At 37.7% G+C, this 14,899-nt stretch overlaps 1 protein-coding gene across 1 annotated transcript in view; it reads left to right on the top strand.

Moving 5' to 3' along the window:
* The window catches only part of LOC134294732 (Fanconi anemia group A protein-like), a gene marked incomplete at its 5' end in the record, with an annotated part of 71,753 nt that overhangs the window by 10,915 nt on the left and 45,939 nt on the right, over positions 1-14,899 (top strand). Inside the window, 12 exons of the mRNA XM_062966369.1 lie at positions 1,031-1,090; positions 1,200-1,288; positions 1,377-1,437; positions 3,777-3,826; positions 3,953-4,029; positions 5,404-5,511; positions 7,434-7,576; positions 8,637-8,707; positions 8,792-8,891; positions 10,162-10,364; positions 10,502-10,598; positions 11,390-11,569. Coding sequence (XP_062822439.1) covers positions 1,031-1,090; positions 1,200-1,288; positions 1,377-1,437; positions 3,777-3,826; positions 3,953-4,029; positions 5,404-5,511; positions 7,434-7,576; positions 8,637-8,707; positions 8,792-8,891; positions 10,162-10,364; positions 10,502-10,598; positions 11,390-11,569 — 1,239 coding nt within the window. The remainder of the gene's footprint in view (positions 1-1,030; positions 1,091-1,199; positions 1,289-1,376; positions 1,438-3,776; positions 3,827-3,952; positions 4,030-5,403; positions 5,512-7,433; positions 7,577-8,636; positions 8,708-8,791; positions 8,892-10,161; positions 10,365-10,501; positions 10,599-11,389; positions 11,570-14,899) is intronic.

The raw sequence follows: 14,899 nt of genomic DNA, 5'->3' as shown, positions 1-14,899 counted from the left end.
AAGGGCGGGATATAAATGTAGGAAATGAATAAATAAATAATTTTAGACTTAGGCTCGCCCAAAGTCTGAAATGACTTGAAAGCACACAACAACAACAATCCTAATTAACTTGACTATCTCATTGGCCAGAAGCAGGCCCACACTTCCCATTGAAATCCTGATAGGTTTATGTTGGTTAATATTGTTTTCATTTTTAAATATTTTATTGTTCTTTCATTGCTGTTGTTTTGCACTACAAATAAGACATGTGCAGTGTGCATAAGGATTTGTTCGTATTTCTTTTTCAAATGATAATTCGGCCCCTCAACAGTCTGAAGGATTGTGGACCGGCCCCCTACTTAAAAAGTTTGAGGACCCCTGCTCTAGAAGTTAGAATAATACTTTGCGAGATTTAAATGTGATTTTCTGAGATTCACTTGTGTATATTTGACTTTTTTTTTTTACATTTGGATATTCTGAAATTGGTTATAACTATGTATAATTTACCCAGAACTTATTAACGGTGACATCCTCCAAAAATACATATAATGCATTAAGTTAAAAAAAAAAAAGAGAGAGAAGGCATTGGCCACCAGTCTGGTACTTATAAGCCTTGTTCCAGGTCCTGGACTGTAGTCCCCAGAATCTCCATCTAGTATGGCCAATGAATTCTGTGGATTGTGTAGTCCACAAAAGGTACTTTCTCCCAAACTCTCAAACTTTATTGCAGTATGTACAGCTTATTTACATAGCAGACTGGACAATAACCAGACTACATCGGAGCACGCTGCAGGAGTGAACACTCCATTCTTATCTCTAAACGTACGTCCGGCTAACCGGAAACTTCTCAAAAGTTACACTCTAGCAATTTTATTTCCACTTCGTGCATTTAACCTTTTCGCTTCTAGATTACACACACACAGCTTTTAACTCTAAGCACAATTTCACTCTATACCAATACATTTTACCTGCATTCTGATGGAAGTTCTCTTTTGTTGAGTGGTCACCTTGCACTCTGGGTCCATCCTCAAGCTGTGCTTCTCGTTCCCAGGTTTCCATAGAAGACATGGGCCTCTATGAGGATTTATCTTCCCCAAAGGAAGCCGTCCAGGTATCTCAAAGCCACCTGGACAGGTTGTTATTAATTAATTGGAACAAGGGAAGTTGTGTTGCTTGACAGTCAAAGACATGCTCTCTCTTCTGTTCTCTTTGTGGATCAGCCTCAATGCCAGGCCCTTCAGGATGTCGAAAAGGCTGTGCAGATATTTGAAAACACGGGGAGGATCCCAGCGAGTGTCATGGAAGCCAGGTAAGCCTCTCTTCTCAGTGGTGTCGCTCTTCATTATATTATTTTATTCTCTTCAACCCATTTGCTTCCATCCGCTTTCTTGTTTCAGTATTTTCAGGCAGTCCTACTATGCAACGCGTTTTCTTCCCGCTTTGCTTGTGCCGCGTCTGGTTAGTATTCTTATTATGGTTTCTTTAAATTTTCAAGTGAGAAATATCCTCTTTTAAAAATTTATAGAGTTAGGTGGATTTTAAACTCACCTATATGCGTTTCATATAAATGATTATTTTACATATTTTTATGACATGTCTAGATATAAACTGCAGAATTCTAAAGATTGCCCCTGAGTGTAAATATAGATGGATGGATGGATGGATGGAGATAATATATATATTATATATAGAAGATGGATATAGATATAGATATATATATAGACACCATGTCTCCTGTGTCAATATAACAATATAATATATAATATCAATATTATGCTATACTAATAATATTATATATTGTATATACATATAATATTGATAATAATATTGATAACTATTATAATTGTGTGTATATATATATATATATATATACAGTAGAGTCTCACTTATCCAAGGTTCTGTATTATCCAAGGCAGTCTGCCTTTTACTAGTCAATGTTTTTATAGTAAATGTTGCAATGTTTTGGTGCTAAATTTGTAAATACAGTAATTACTACATAACATTACTGGGAATTGAACTGCTTTTTCTGACAATTTGTTGTAAAACATGATGTTTTGGTGCTTAATTTGTAAAATAATGTAATTTTATGTTTAATGGGCCTTTTTCTTAATCCCTCCTTATTATCCAACATTTTTGCTTATCCAATGTTCTGCTGGCCCGTTTATGTTGGATAAGTGAGACTCTATTGCAGGGGTCCCCAAACTAAGGCCCGGGGGCCGGATGCGGCCCTTCAAGGTCATTTACCTGGCCCCCGCCCTCAGTTTTATAATATAATATTTTTGTATTAGTTTTAATGTTATAATATATTGTATATACATATAATATTGATAATAATATTATGTTATACAATATAATACAAATAATAATACCATATAATAATATTAATCATATGCTATATATTACATAACATATAATAGTATAGTGGTATAGTTCAATATAGAATTATATAATGCTAATATTGTGCTATGCTAATAATATAATATATTATATGTACATATACCTGCTCTGAGTCCCCTTCGGGATGAGAAGGGTGGGATATAAATGTAGTAAATAAATGCAGTAAATAAATAATTAATTTTAGACTTAGGCTCGGCCAAAGTCTGAAATGACTTGAAGGCACACAACAACAGCAACAATCCTAATTAACTTGACTATTTTATTGGCCAGTGGCAGACCCACACTTTCCATTGAAATCCTGATAGGTTTATGTTGGTTAAAATTGTTTTCATTTTTAAATATTGCATTGTTCTTTCGTTGTTGTTGTTGTTGTTTCACTACAAATAAGACATGTGCAGTATGCATAGGAATTTGCATTTTTTTTCAAATGATAATTCGGACCCCACAACAGTCTGAAGGCCCTCTGCTTCAAAAGTTTGAGGACCCCTGCTCTACTGTATATATATTACATGTAATATTACTAATAATATTATAGTATAGTGTTATAGAACTTGTTTGTCCAGCAGGTGGCGCTGTTTGTGAACCAAAGCATGGTTTTACCTGTCTCAGGTGTGTTAGGTGTGTAATAGTGGGTATGTGAATACCTTAAAACACTCTCCAGTTTGAATAGTACGTTGTGTCCAAATTTCGTAGTTTGGAAGATATGAGGTCCCTCACAAACGGACATTACATCTATATATATAAAAGAGTGATGGCATCAGGGCAGCGGACAAAACTACAAGCCCCCCAACCTCGAAAACTGACAGCACAACCCCTCATCCATGCCTCTAGGTTGATACAACAAAAAGAAAAGAAAAATAAAGTCCTAATTAGAGGGAGAGGAATAATTGTTTTTATCCAATTGCTGCCAGTTAGAAGGCTAAGCTCCGCTCACTTGGTCTCCTAGCAACCTACCCAGCCCAGGGGACAGGCACAGTTAGGCCTCACTTAGGCCTCTTCCACAGATTATCAGATTTTAACTAGATTATATGGCAGTGTAGACTCAAGGCCCTTCCACACAGCTATATAACCCATTTAGAATCTTATATTGTCTGCTTTGAACTGGATTATCTTGACTCCACACTGCCATATAATCCACTTCAGTGTGCATACTAAACATAAAGACAGCCTTACAACAGACATTCAATACCACCACTACCTCAACAATTTCTCACCAACACCACCAGACAATACCACAGCAACGCGTGGCCGGGCACAGCTAGTTTTTATTTATATAGATAGAAGATATATATATATGTGTATGTATAAACACTGAAAAAAATTGGCACAGATACAAACACTCTGTTAATAATTTGTGTTTAATAATTTGTGATATTTAAACATTTATTTAAACATTGCAGCTTCCGGAAAGACCAGATCCCCGCATGGCTTTGATAGAATCCCTCAGAAGGTAAGAAGGGAAATTAATAATTTTCTTGAACTTATCCAAGTTTGTCATGATCTCAATGGATTGTTTCAGTCTCTATTGACAGTACAACCTCATGATGTTATTATGGCCTCAATCCTTCTAAAACAGGGCTGAAAAGATTCCTCCAAATGCGTACAAAACATATATCGAAGAATGCCGAGTTGCAAAAGAGAAGCTCTTACAAGGTGAGCGGCATCGACTGACCCCTAGTCATTATCAAATTTCTATCGGTCGCTTTCTGGCCATGTTCCGGAAGGATTCTCTCCTGTTGTTTCACCCACATCTGCGGCAGGCATCCTCAGAGGTTGTGAGGTTTGTAGGAAACTAGGCAAGTGGGTTTTATATATCTACGGAATGACGTCCAGGGTGGGAGAAAGAACAGTAATCAGTACAGTAAATAAAGAACAACACTAAAAAACAAAAATCCAGGGGAATTCCTTCCTGAAACAGTCATTTGTAGTACAGCGGCTGTTACTTGTTTGTTCAGCATATGGCGCTGTTTGTGAACCAAATAATAATAATAATAATAATAATAATTTATTTTTATACCCCGCCTCCATCTCCCCGAAGGGACTCGGGGCGGCTTACATGGGACCAAGCCCGGATAAAACAACAAAACATACAAAAACATCAAAATACAGACATAGCTATTAAAATCAAATACTAAACATAACAAAAATGAAATAATAATCATATTAAGAACATATTAAAACACCAGGGGAAACCTTTACCTTCTACTGGTGTAGTGCTGCTTGTATAATTTCTATAGTGAAAAATAAACTCACCCTCCCAAAACTGGGACTCAGGGAGCTCATAAATTACAGCAAGTACAATACTGTTCAAATATTTTAAAGAATTATTTATTGAACAATAATACTATGTAACATGATTTTTGTTCCTGGGTTATGAATGTCATTTCCTAATTGGTTCTATCATAAAACATGAAAAATATGGATTAAACTACAAAAACTTTGTTTTTGAGGGACATCCTGCTATAACACGTTTTGCTCTAGTTTTTCAATGAATATCTGATAAGAGTCTCAACTAATTCAACATAGTTTGTGGCCACCACAAAAACAAAGTTTCTGGAGTAGAACAAATATTTTCAAAGTAGGTACCGCACACATAAACAAGAAATAACACTTTCAAATCAGCATGGTTTTACCTATCTCAGGTGTGACAGGTGTGTAATAGTAGGCATGTGAATACCTTAAAAACACTCAGGGCCAGCTCACACCTCCCAACCAAGGACTCCCCCAGGCAGGAAGCAGGCAGGTTTTGAAGCTGCAAGGCTATTCAGTGCTCATCAAGGTAGCCAATTGCAACATTCACACTTGCCCCTGACAAACTGAGATCTGCTGAGGGTTGGGAGTTTTCTAAAATTATCCTCTGATCCCCAAATGGTTGTCCATCCATTCGTGGTTTGTAAATTGATCCCATTGTATTTGACGTTCCTAAAAGTGGTCCTCCTCCCATCAATCATCATGCTCTCCCAGAAGACAGTGGTGAGGGATTCTGGGAATTGTAGTCCAATAACGTCTCTCCTTTTTCCCCCGCAGATGGATCGGTCGAAATGGAGACGAGCGATTTGAAAGAGCCTTTGGAACTGCTCACAGCTGAGCTTGAGATACTCCGAGAGTTGATTGCGGATCAAGAAAAGCAGGAGGGTATGCGGGTTGCAGGGACGGTTGGGTCTGGAAGGCAGGCAGATCTGTCGGGAATACTTTTTGAAGCTTAAACATGTTCTTTAATCCAATGTGTTGTTGAATTCTTTCATGGCCGGAACCACTGGGTTTCTATGAGCTTTCCGGACTGTGGCACAGGCTGGTGAGCAGCCAGCTGCAACAAATCACTCTGACCAAGAGGTCATGAGTTCGAGGCCAGCTCGGAGCCTGTGTTTGTCTCTGTCTTTGTTCTATGTTAAGGCATTGAATGTTTGCCTTATATGTGTAACTAGCTGTGCCCGGCCACGCGTTGCTGTGGCAAAGTGATGGTGGTATTGGTTAAAAATTGTTGTGTAATTTTTATTTGACGTTATTTGCAATTTTTTATTAATTTTATTGTAAGTTATATTTTATGTATTATATTTTATTATTTTCTTGTATCATTTTTAGTTATTTTCTGTTATTATAGTATTTTATTGTATTAATTTTTAGTGTTTTTTATTATTTTTTATTGGGTTGCTAGGAGACCAAGTTGGAGGAACTTAGCCTTCTAACTGGCAGCAATTGGATAAAAGCAATTATTCCTCTCTCTCTAGGACTTTATTTTTCTTTTCTTTTTGTTGTATCAACCTAGAGGCGTGGATGATGGGTTGTGTTGTCAAATTTCGAGGTTGGGGGGGCCTGTAGTTTTGTTGTTTTGTGGGTCGCCGTGATGCCATCACTCTTTTATATATATAGATGTGATCCGCCCTGAGTCCCCTTCGGGGTGAAAAGGGCGGAATATAAATACTGTAAATAAATAAATAAATTATATGGCCATGTTCCAGAAGCACTCTCTCCTGACGTTTCGCCCACATCTATGGCAGGCATCCTCAGTGGTTGTGGGGTCTGTTGCAAACTATGCCAGTGGGGTTTATATATCCGTGGAATAATATCCAGGGTGGGAGAAAGAACTCTTGTCTGTTTGAGGCAGGTGTGAATGTTGCCATTGGCCGGCTTGGTTAGCATTGAATAGTCTTGCAGCTTCAAAGCCTGGCTGCTTCCTGCCTGGGTGAATCCTTTGTTGGTGTTACAAGACAGCGGAATTCCAGACAGGAAACCATCACACCTCCCAACAAATGTTTTCATGGAGTTCTCTTAGATAATTTATTTTCTAAACAATACATAACGTTGAAAAGGCATGAATTTTATTTAGTCCCGTGGCTTTTTAAGTCAAGGAAGGTCATCTGTTTAAAATGTGTGTTATAGATATCTAGGCACAGGAAAAAAAACTCATTATGTTTACTACATACAATGGGTTGGATTAGATTTAGGCCCATGGAGCTGGGTTGGCTGAAGTGCTGTGTCCCATCATATCCATGATCAGTTCTTCTTTTAATATTTTGCATTTTCAATAATGTTTTTTAAAACTATGGCCTGTTTAAATTGTTTTATTATGATGTTTGTTGTTTAACTGTTGATCTTATGATGATAATGTGATTGATTGGGCTTGTCCCCATGTGAGCCGGTCTGAGTCCCCTGTGGGGAGATGGAGGCGGCATACAAAAATAAAGTTGTTATTATTATTATTATTATTATTATTATTATTATTATTATTATTCCCCCAAGTAGGAAGCAGCCAGGCTTTGAAGCTGCAAGGCCATTCAATTCTAAACACAACATTCACACTTGCCTCAAACAGACCAAAGTTATTTCTCCCACCCTGGATGTTCCACAGATATGAACCCCACTTGTCTAGTTTCCAACAGAACTCACAACCTCTGAGGATGCCTGCCACTCAATGGGGGCTCCTTCTTTGATGCCTGTCAAACTGGATGATAATCTGTCAGCGGGAGGGCTTTGATTGTATCCTGCGTTATGGCAGAAGGGGGTTGGACTGGATGGCCTTTGGGGGTCCCTTCCAACTTCATGATTCTTCGTTGCAGAGCTTCCGGTTCAGATGGCTCGTGTCTCGGAGGCACTGGCGGGTGTCCTGGGACCCACCAACGACCAGGAGGAAGCAGATTCTGTGGACGTTAGGATCTGCTTGGATCTTTCTGTTCCTGAAGTCCCACAACAGCATCAAGAGGTGAATTATTATTATTATTATTATTATTATTATTATTATTATTATTATTATTTGTTGTTTTGTTGTTGTTGTATTTATTTATGCCCTGCTTTATCTCTCGTGTGCCGTTACCTTCCCGCTGGAGCGGTACCTATTGCTCTACTCACATTTGCATGTTGGCAGGAGCTGGGGCTAACAACGGGAGCTCACCTTGCACCCCGGATTAGAACCTGCGACCTTTCGATCAACAGCTCTGTGGTTTAATCCGCTGCGCCACTGGGGGCTGGACACTTACGTCTATAGGAATGTTGATTTCGGGGCTGTAAGAGCCATTTTGATCCATGGTTTTGCACACTGTCTGTGCAAGAAATCAAGACTTTAAAGTTCCAGTCGGTGCCTTCAGATATGAGGGGCTTGATTGTTTGGAATGGCCACATTAAAGAAATGGGAGTTCTCTAATTTCTATAACGATAATAATAATAACTTCCGAATCCAGACTGACAAAGTTCTGGAACACAAGACACCAGACATCACAGTTGTGGAAAAGAACAAGGTTTGGATCATTGATGTCGCCATCCCAGGTGACAGTCGCATTGACGAAAAACAACAGGAAAAACTCAGCCGTGATCAGGACCTCCAGATTGAACTTCAAAGACTCTGGCAGAAACCAGTGCAGGTGGTCCCGGTGGTGATGGGCACACTGGGTGCCGTGCCAAAAGATCTCAGCCGGCATTTGGAAACAATAGACATTGACCAAATTACGATCTGCCGACTGCAAAAGGCCACCTTACTGGGATCTGCGCGCATCATCCAAAAATACATCAAACAGTCCTAAACGCTTGAGAAGTGTTAGACTTGTGATTTTGTGATATGAAATCCAGCATGTCTATCTTGTTTGCTGTGTCATACAATAAAATAATAATACATTTTATTGAATTTATTAAAAATCATAAAATGTAGTTTTGGTTAGTAGTGATAAACTCCTTATTGAGCATTCTTGCAAATCCTTGGCCTAGAAGTGAGAGGCTCTTTTTCTCTTTCTGTCTGTTTCTCTTTCATTTATTCTCTTTCTCTGTTTCAGGCTGTGGATCTTCTGCTGACGGCGTTTTGCAAGAATGTCATGTCTGCGTCGTACTTCCTGCCACCAGAGAGGTAAAATCACACATGATGTCCGCATGTGGTTGGGAAAACATGGCAAAATCCTCCATGTGCCCGTTCCTTTGTGTTTCCTTGCAGGCAGGGCTCCTGGGCCTCTCTCTTTGCCAAAATGCTTTGCAGACACCGCCGGGCCCTGCCCTCCTTGCTGAGCCGCCTTTGCCAACTTATTCACCATCAGGTTGGTTTTCATGGGGCTCTTACATTGATTTGGATTCTGTGTCAGAAGAATGGCCACTCAATCCTTCCCCCTTCTGCCAGGAAGGAAGACACAATCAAAGCCTTCCCAACAGATGGCCATCCAGCCTCTCATAGAACCTTAGGATTGTAGCATTGGAATAAATAATAATAATAACAATAATAATAATAATAATAATAATAATAATAATTTATTTATACCCCGCCACCAACTTCTCATAGAACCTTAGAATGATAGCATTGGAATAAATAATAATAATAATAATAATAATAATAATAATAATAATAATAATTATTATTATTATTTATTTATACCCCGCCACCAACTTCTCATAGAACCTTAGAATGATAGCATTGGAATAAATAATAATAATAATAATAATAATAATAATAATAATAATAATAATAAATTTATACCCTGCTACTTGTCTCTCATAGAACCTTAGGATCATAGTATTGGAATAAATAATAATAATAATAACTTTATTTATACTCCACCACCAGCCTCTCATAGAACCTTAGGATCATAGCATTGGAATTAATAATAACAATACTGCTACTACTACTACTAATAATAATAATAATACTTCATTTATACCCTGCCACCAGCCTCGTATAGAATTTTAGGATCATAGTATTGGAATAAATAATAATAATAATAATAATAATAATAATAATAATAATAATAATAATAACTTTATGTATACCCCGCCACCAGCCTCTCATAGAACCTTAGGATCAAATTATTGGAAATAATAATAATAATAACTTTATTTATACCCCACCACCAGCCTCTCATAGAACCTTAAGATCATAGTATTGGAATTCAATAATAATAATAACTTTATTTATACCCCTCCACCAGCCTCTCATAGAACCTTAGGATCATATCAATGGAATAAACAATAATAATAATAATAATAATAATAATAATAATAATAACAACATTGACAAAATTACGATCTGCCAGCTGCAAAAGGCCACCCTGCTGGGATCTGCTCGCATCATCCGAAAATACATCACAAAGTCCTAGACACTTGGGAAGTGTTCAACTTGTGATTTTGTGATACGAAATCCAGCATATCTATCTTGTTTGCTGTGTCATAATAAAATAATAATAATAATAATAATAATTTTATTTATACCCCGCCACCAACCTCTCATAGAACCTTAGGATCATAGCACTGGAATTAATAATAATAATAATAATAATAATAATAATAATATTTATTTATACCCCGCCACCATTGTAGGGCTCTTCTCTCAGGGACGCTCACATCATGGGCTTGGCTGTCTTTGCGATCCACTTGAACGAAGCCAAAGCGTCCATCCCAGCCATCGACCTCTGCTCTTCGCTGGACCCTTCCTGTGCTTCCACGAGAGGCCTTTCTGTATCCGAACTCTGGGATTACTTTTTGGATTGCCAGGCAGGACAGTCTGCCACCTTCTGCATGAAGTAAACTTCTTTTTTGTCTGGATAATATCCCAGTCATTTCTAAAACGCAGACCTCTTGTCTTGGGCTTAAATGAAATATCTGCAAGGGGCCTGATACAACTTCAGAGAAATAACCCTTTTCCCTTCTTTACCCACAGGTTTTGTGTTGTGGCACTTTCTTACTTTCTCTGCAAGTTTGGCTCCCTTCCCCATGACTCCTTATGCTCCGTGCTTCATCCTGGTTTTGTGAAAAAGGTAACTTTTTGTTGTTGAAGGCTTCCATGGCTAAAATCACTGGGTTGCTGTGAGTTTTCCAGGCTGTATAACCACATTCCAGAAGCATTTTCTCCTGACATTTCACCCACGTCTATGGCAGGCTATCCTCAGAGGTTGTGAGGTCTGTTGGAAACTAGGCAAGTGGGGTGTATATATCATCCTGCTGGGAGGCTTCTCATGTCCCCACAAGCTAGAGCTGACAGACAGGAGCTCACACCATCTTGCAGATTTGAACCGCAAACCTTCAGGTCAGCAGTTCAACCGGCACAAGGGTTTAACCCATTGAGCCACCATGACTCCAATATATATAATAATATAATAATAATAATATAATATATAATAATAATTCTTATTGTTTTATTTCTTCTTCTTCTTCTTCTTTCCTCTATTTTTATTTTTATTTCCTCTATTATTATTTTATTGTATGACACAGCAAACAAGATAGATATGCTGGATTTCGTATCACAAAATCACAAGTCGAACACTTCCCAAGCATTTAGGACTGTGTGATGTATTTTTGGATGAAATTATTATTATTATTATTATTATTATTATTATTATTATTATTATTATTATTATTATTATTTAGCTGAGTTGGATAAAAGAGAAGGGATGGAAGATACTATTTTTTAAAGACAGCAGGGATTCTTACAGCAAATGCAGGGCTGGAATGGAATATAGTTGATGCCAAAACTATGTTTCCTCCTTTGATGAGCATTTTTAGCCATCGCTTTTTAGATCTGTGTGTTAAGCAGCCCGCTCTTTTGCAGCTTCAGTACGTCGTGCCCCTTCTTTGCTCGGAAGCCCGAAATACAAGCTGGGAAGGCAGCATGGATGATGACCTTCCATGGAAAACATTATCCCGCCCCAGCTTCTGCTACTCAAAAGCTGCCTTGTGCTTATGGAAGCATCCCCTTTTCAAAGAACTATTGTGGGAAAAAGCCTTCCAGGTAAATACTGAGCGTGTGACTTGGTCCAGGTAGTAGTGTCCACTTTTCAACCTGTCATCAAAAAGTCTAATTCCATGTTCTCTGGAGTGGTTTTGCTTTCGTTGTGCAAAGGTTTCAGTTGTGCAAAGGTACAGGAAAGGGCTAAAAATCAAAACTACGAATGGAATTCCTCATTAATTTCATCCCCAAAATGAGCAAGAACTAATTTTAGCAATTATCTTCCCACTGCAAGAAAGTGTCTGGAAACTGCATAGTTTTTGAAAATTCTTTGCAGTTAGAGAGTTATTCTGTGGGAAATTGGCACATAATGTTTTTAAACAAATATATTGCTGTCTCCTATTTGAAAAGGCTCTTTCCTGTAAAAAAAAAGAGAGAGAGAGAGAGAGAGAGAAATACTATGTGTGAATTTTATTCTGAATTAATTTTCAATGGTTTCAGTAAATTCCTGTTCAAATTAAGAATCAATTTGTAATTTCTATAGTTCCAGTATTGTTCTTATCAAATATATCCTTAATTCCTTCGATTATTTCAAAACAAACAAAACAAAAAAGACATGTTCCATTTACATCAAATGTTCATTCCCCTCTTTCATTCCCCTTCATTCTCAATTTGGGTAATTACTAGTAAAATATTCCTTTTGTCAGTCAATACATAAATTTTAAAAAATGAATTAATTATAAATCAGATCATCTGTACCAAACGTTTCTGTCCCTTCTTGACGTATCTCGAAGTAATGCCAAAAAAGTTAAAATACTAATGATGACAATAAGAAGAGTTTAAAAAAATAAAGTCACATCGAATATCCCAATTGTCTTCTACAATGCAGGGGGTAATAAAGATATCAAAAGTAAAAAACCAGCAAAAGAGAAAATATATAATAAAGAAAGAAAGAACCAAATTGATTCTATTTCCCAAATCAGTCTTGCTTTTTCAATCTTCTCTATGAACTTCTCAATAGCCTGTCAGTCACTTGCCTCTGCTCTCTCCCCACCAATTCTGAGTCACTGCAGTCTCTCCGTCTCTCCGCTTGTGTCTCCACACTTGTCACTATCCCTTTACTGTCCTCCACCTTTCCCCCCCCCCCCTTAGTCCCCAGTATCGCTTTATCTTCTCCAGTCGTCACTGCTTGTCTACACTCATCTTCCATCCCTCATCACGCCTCTCCCTTGGCAGCTTCTTCCGCCCCTCTCTTTAGGACGTCTGCCCTTTCTTCTTGCCCCTCTGGGATTTTCTTAGAATTGTCTGCTCTTTCTAAACTTCCATCCTTTCTTGTCGCCACTTCTGCTAAGCCTCTCCATACATCCGGGCACTCTAGGAATTTTGCAGAGGAGCTCTATGGCTCCTATGACATCTATCTTTTGTTTAAAAAGGTGCCAAAAAGAAATGATCACTAGTAGGACTTACATTTGCTTGACCTTCTTTCTTTCTTGAATTTAAAAATGGTTGAAGGATGGCTGTAAGCCCTGGATCTTTGTCCAGGATCTCCTTCAGTGGCTGCCTTGCCTTGATCTCTCTCTACCACTTAGTCTCAGGAAAACCTCCCACCTGACTAGCAGGAGTGAGACTCTTTAGGCTTGGCTTTCCTCTGGTGTCAATCAACCTATGGAAACAGAGCTATCACTCTTCAAAGCCACCTGAAGGTACTGGTGTTCTGAGAACTCTCAGAACACCCACCCTGCCTCCATGCTCACCACACCGGATGATTCCAACTGCTTCCATATTTCCACTTTTCTGTCATTCATCCTTTGCATGCAATTTAAAGTACATCTTACAGAGGACTGTTCCCAATTTAGGGTGCATTACCCCTATATTCTACATTATGATTAGAGAACTTTGGTACTCCAGATATTTTGGTCTACAACTATCACAACTCTCACTAGGTAGTTGATGTCCAAAACATCTCAAAAGCCAATGGATGCACATTTCTGTTGTATCCTACAAAAATATTTTAACTATTAAAAGATCCAACTAGATCTATCCATACACACACACTATACACTATCTCTATCAGAAACAGGATTCCATTAGGAAACTGAATGAGTTAGTTGAATAACTGACAGGAGCTAGAAAAAAAGAAGGGACTTTTTTAGAATCAAAGCTGAACATTACAGGTTACTGGAGTTTGTATTCCAAGCTAAGGAAGCTTGGACTTTGATTATTTCCTTCATTTCAAGGTTGGTTTTGTTTCATTCACAAACAAGTTTAGAATTGCAGCTCAAGAGCATACATCTTGGTTCAGCCAAACAGAACAATTAAATGCTTAAACACCTTTGGCATAGTGAGATTTTCCTGGATTTTACTCAGATAATTAGGAAGAATTCCCAGAATGTTTATATTTTTCTCTCCAAATATGAAACATTCTGGAGACTTCTAGTTGGACCTATCAGTTCCAATATGTCAATAAATGCATGTTTTATTATGAAATCCATTGCTAATAGGTAGACATATCTAAATGGTGGATCAGACTCTAAATATGCATCCAGAAAGGATTTGAAATATGAACCAGCACTTTGGAAGAATGTGTGAATTTAGGGAACAAATCCACTTTGCTTAGATCCTCAGTCTAACATTTCTACATTTTTTCTCTCTGTGTGTGTATGAATGTGTGTGTGTGTTGCTATATTTATATGAAATAAAAATACAGATGCAAAATATATACTGGAAATTTTTACCTAAGCTTAATTATTACATTTCTTGCCATGAATTGAATTAGGAGCATATATTCTCAAATCTTAAAACACTGACTGATCTCTTAAGGGAAAAGAAAGAGGTGATGATCAGTTGATTCCCATAAAATGGCAAGTTGGCACACTGCAGGCTTTGTGAACAGCATCTGATACTGTATCTCTTATAGAAAATGGAATCTCTTATAATAAAGGAGTTATCTACATTACAGAATTACAGTACATGGTGTTGATAGAGCCTGATTGTTATCAGCAACGTAAATTAAACTCTTACATATGGATTTGAATGAAGCAAATGCATTGACATTTTTATAAGGGCTTTTAAGATAGGAAACACAAATTCAATAATGTTCAAACGATGTTAAGATGGCTGTAGTTATTGTTTCTCAACAGTGCATCCCCATTAAGGCACACAATAGGTTTTATTAGCTCAGCCTTTTCCCATCTTAGATTAGATTCTATTGGGTTTTGATGTCTTTTGCATTAACTACTAAAGATTTGTAGACACTGAAATCAAATTTAAGTGCCAGGCTAAACTGTGCCCATGGTGTTACAATGTCATTATTGGCTTCTGCGAACATTTCAGTTGTGATATTCCCAGCAATAAATTCTTTGGATTTCATTTTATGTAAAATTTTGGAAACTA

This window comes from Anolis carolinensis, unplaced genomic scaffold (assembly GCF_035594765.1).
Source record: "Anolis carolinensis isolate JA03-04 unplaced genomic scaffold, rAnoCar3.1.pri scaffold_19, whole genome shotgun sequence".
NCBI lineage: Eukaryota > Metazoa > Chordata > Lepidosauria > Squamata > Dactyloidae > Anolis > Anolis carolinensis.
The sequence above is the reverse complement of the archived record's forward strand: the minus strand, read 5'-3'. Positions and strand labels throughout refer to the sequence as shown.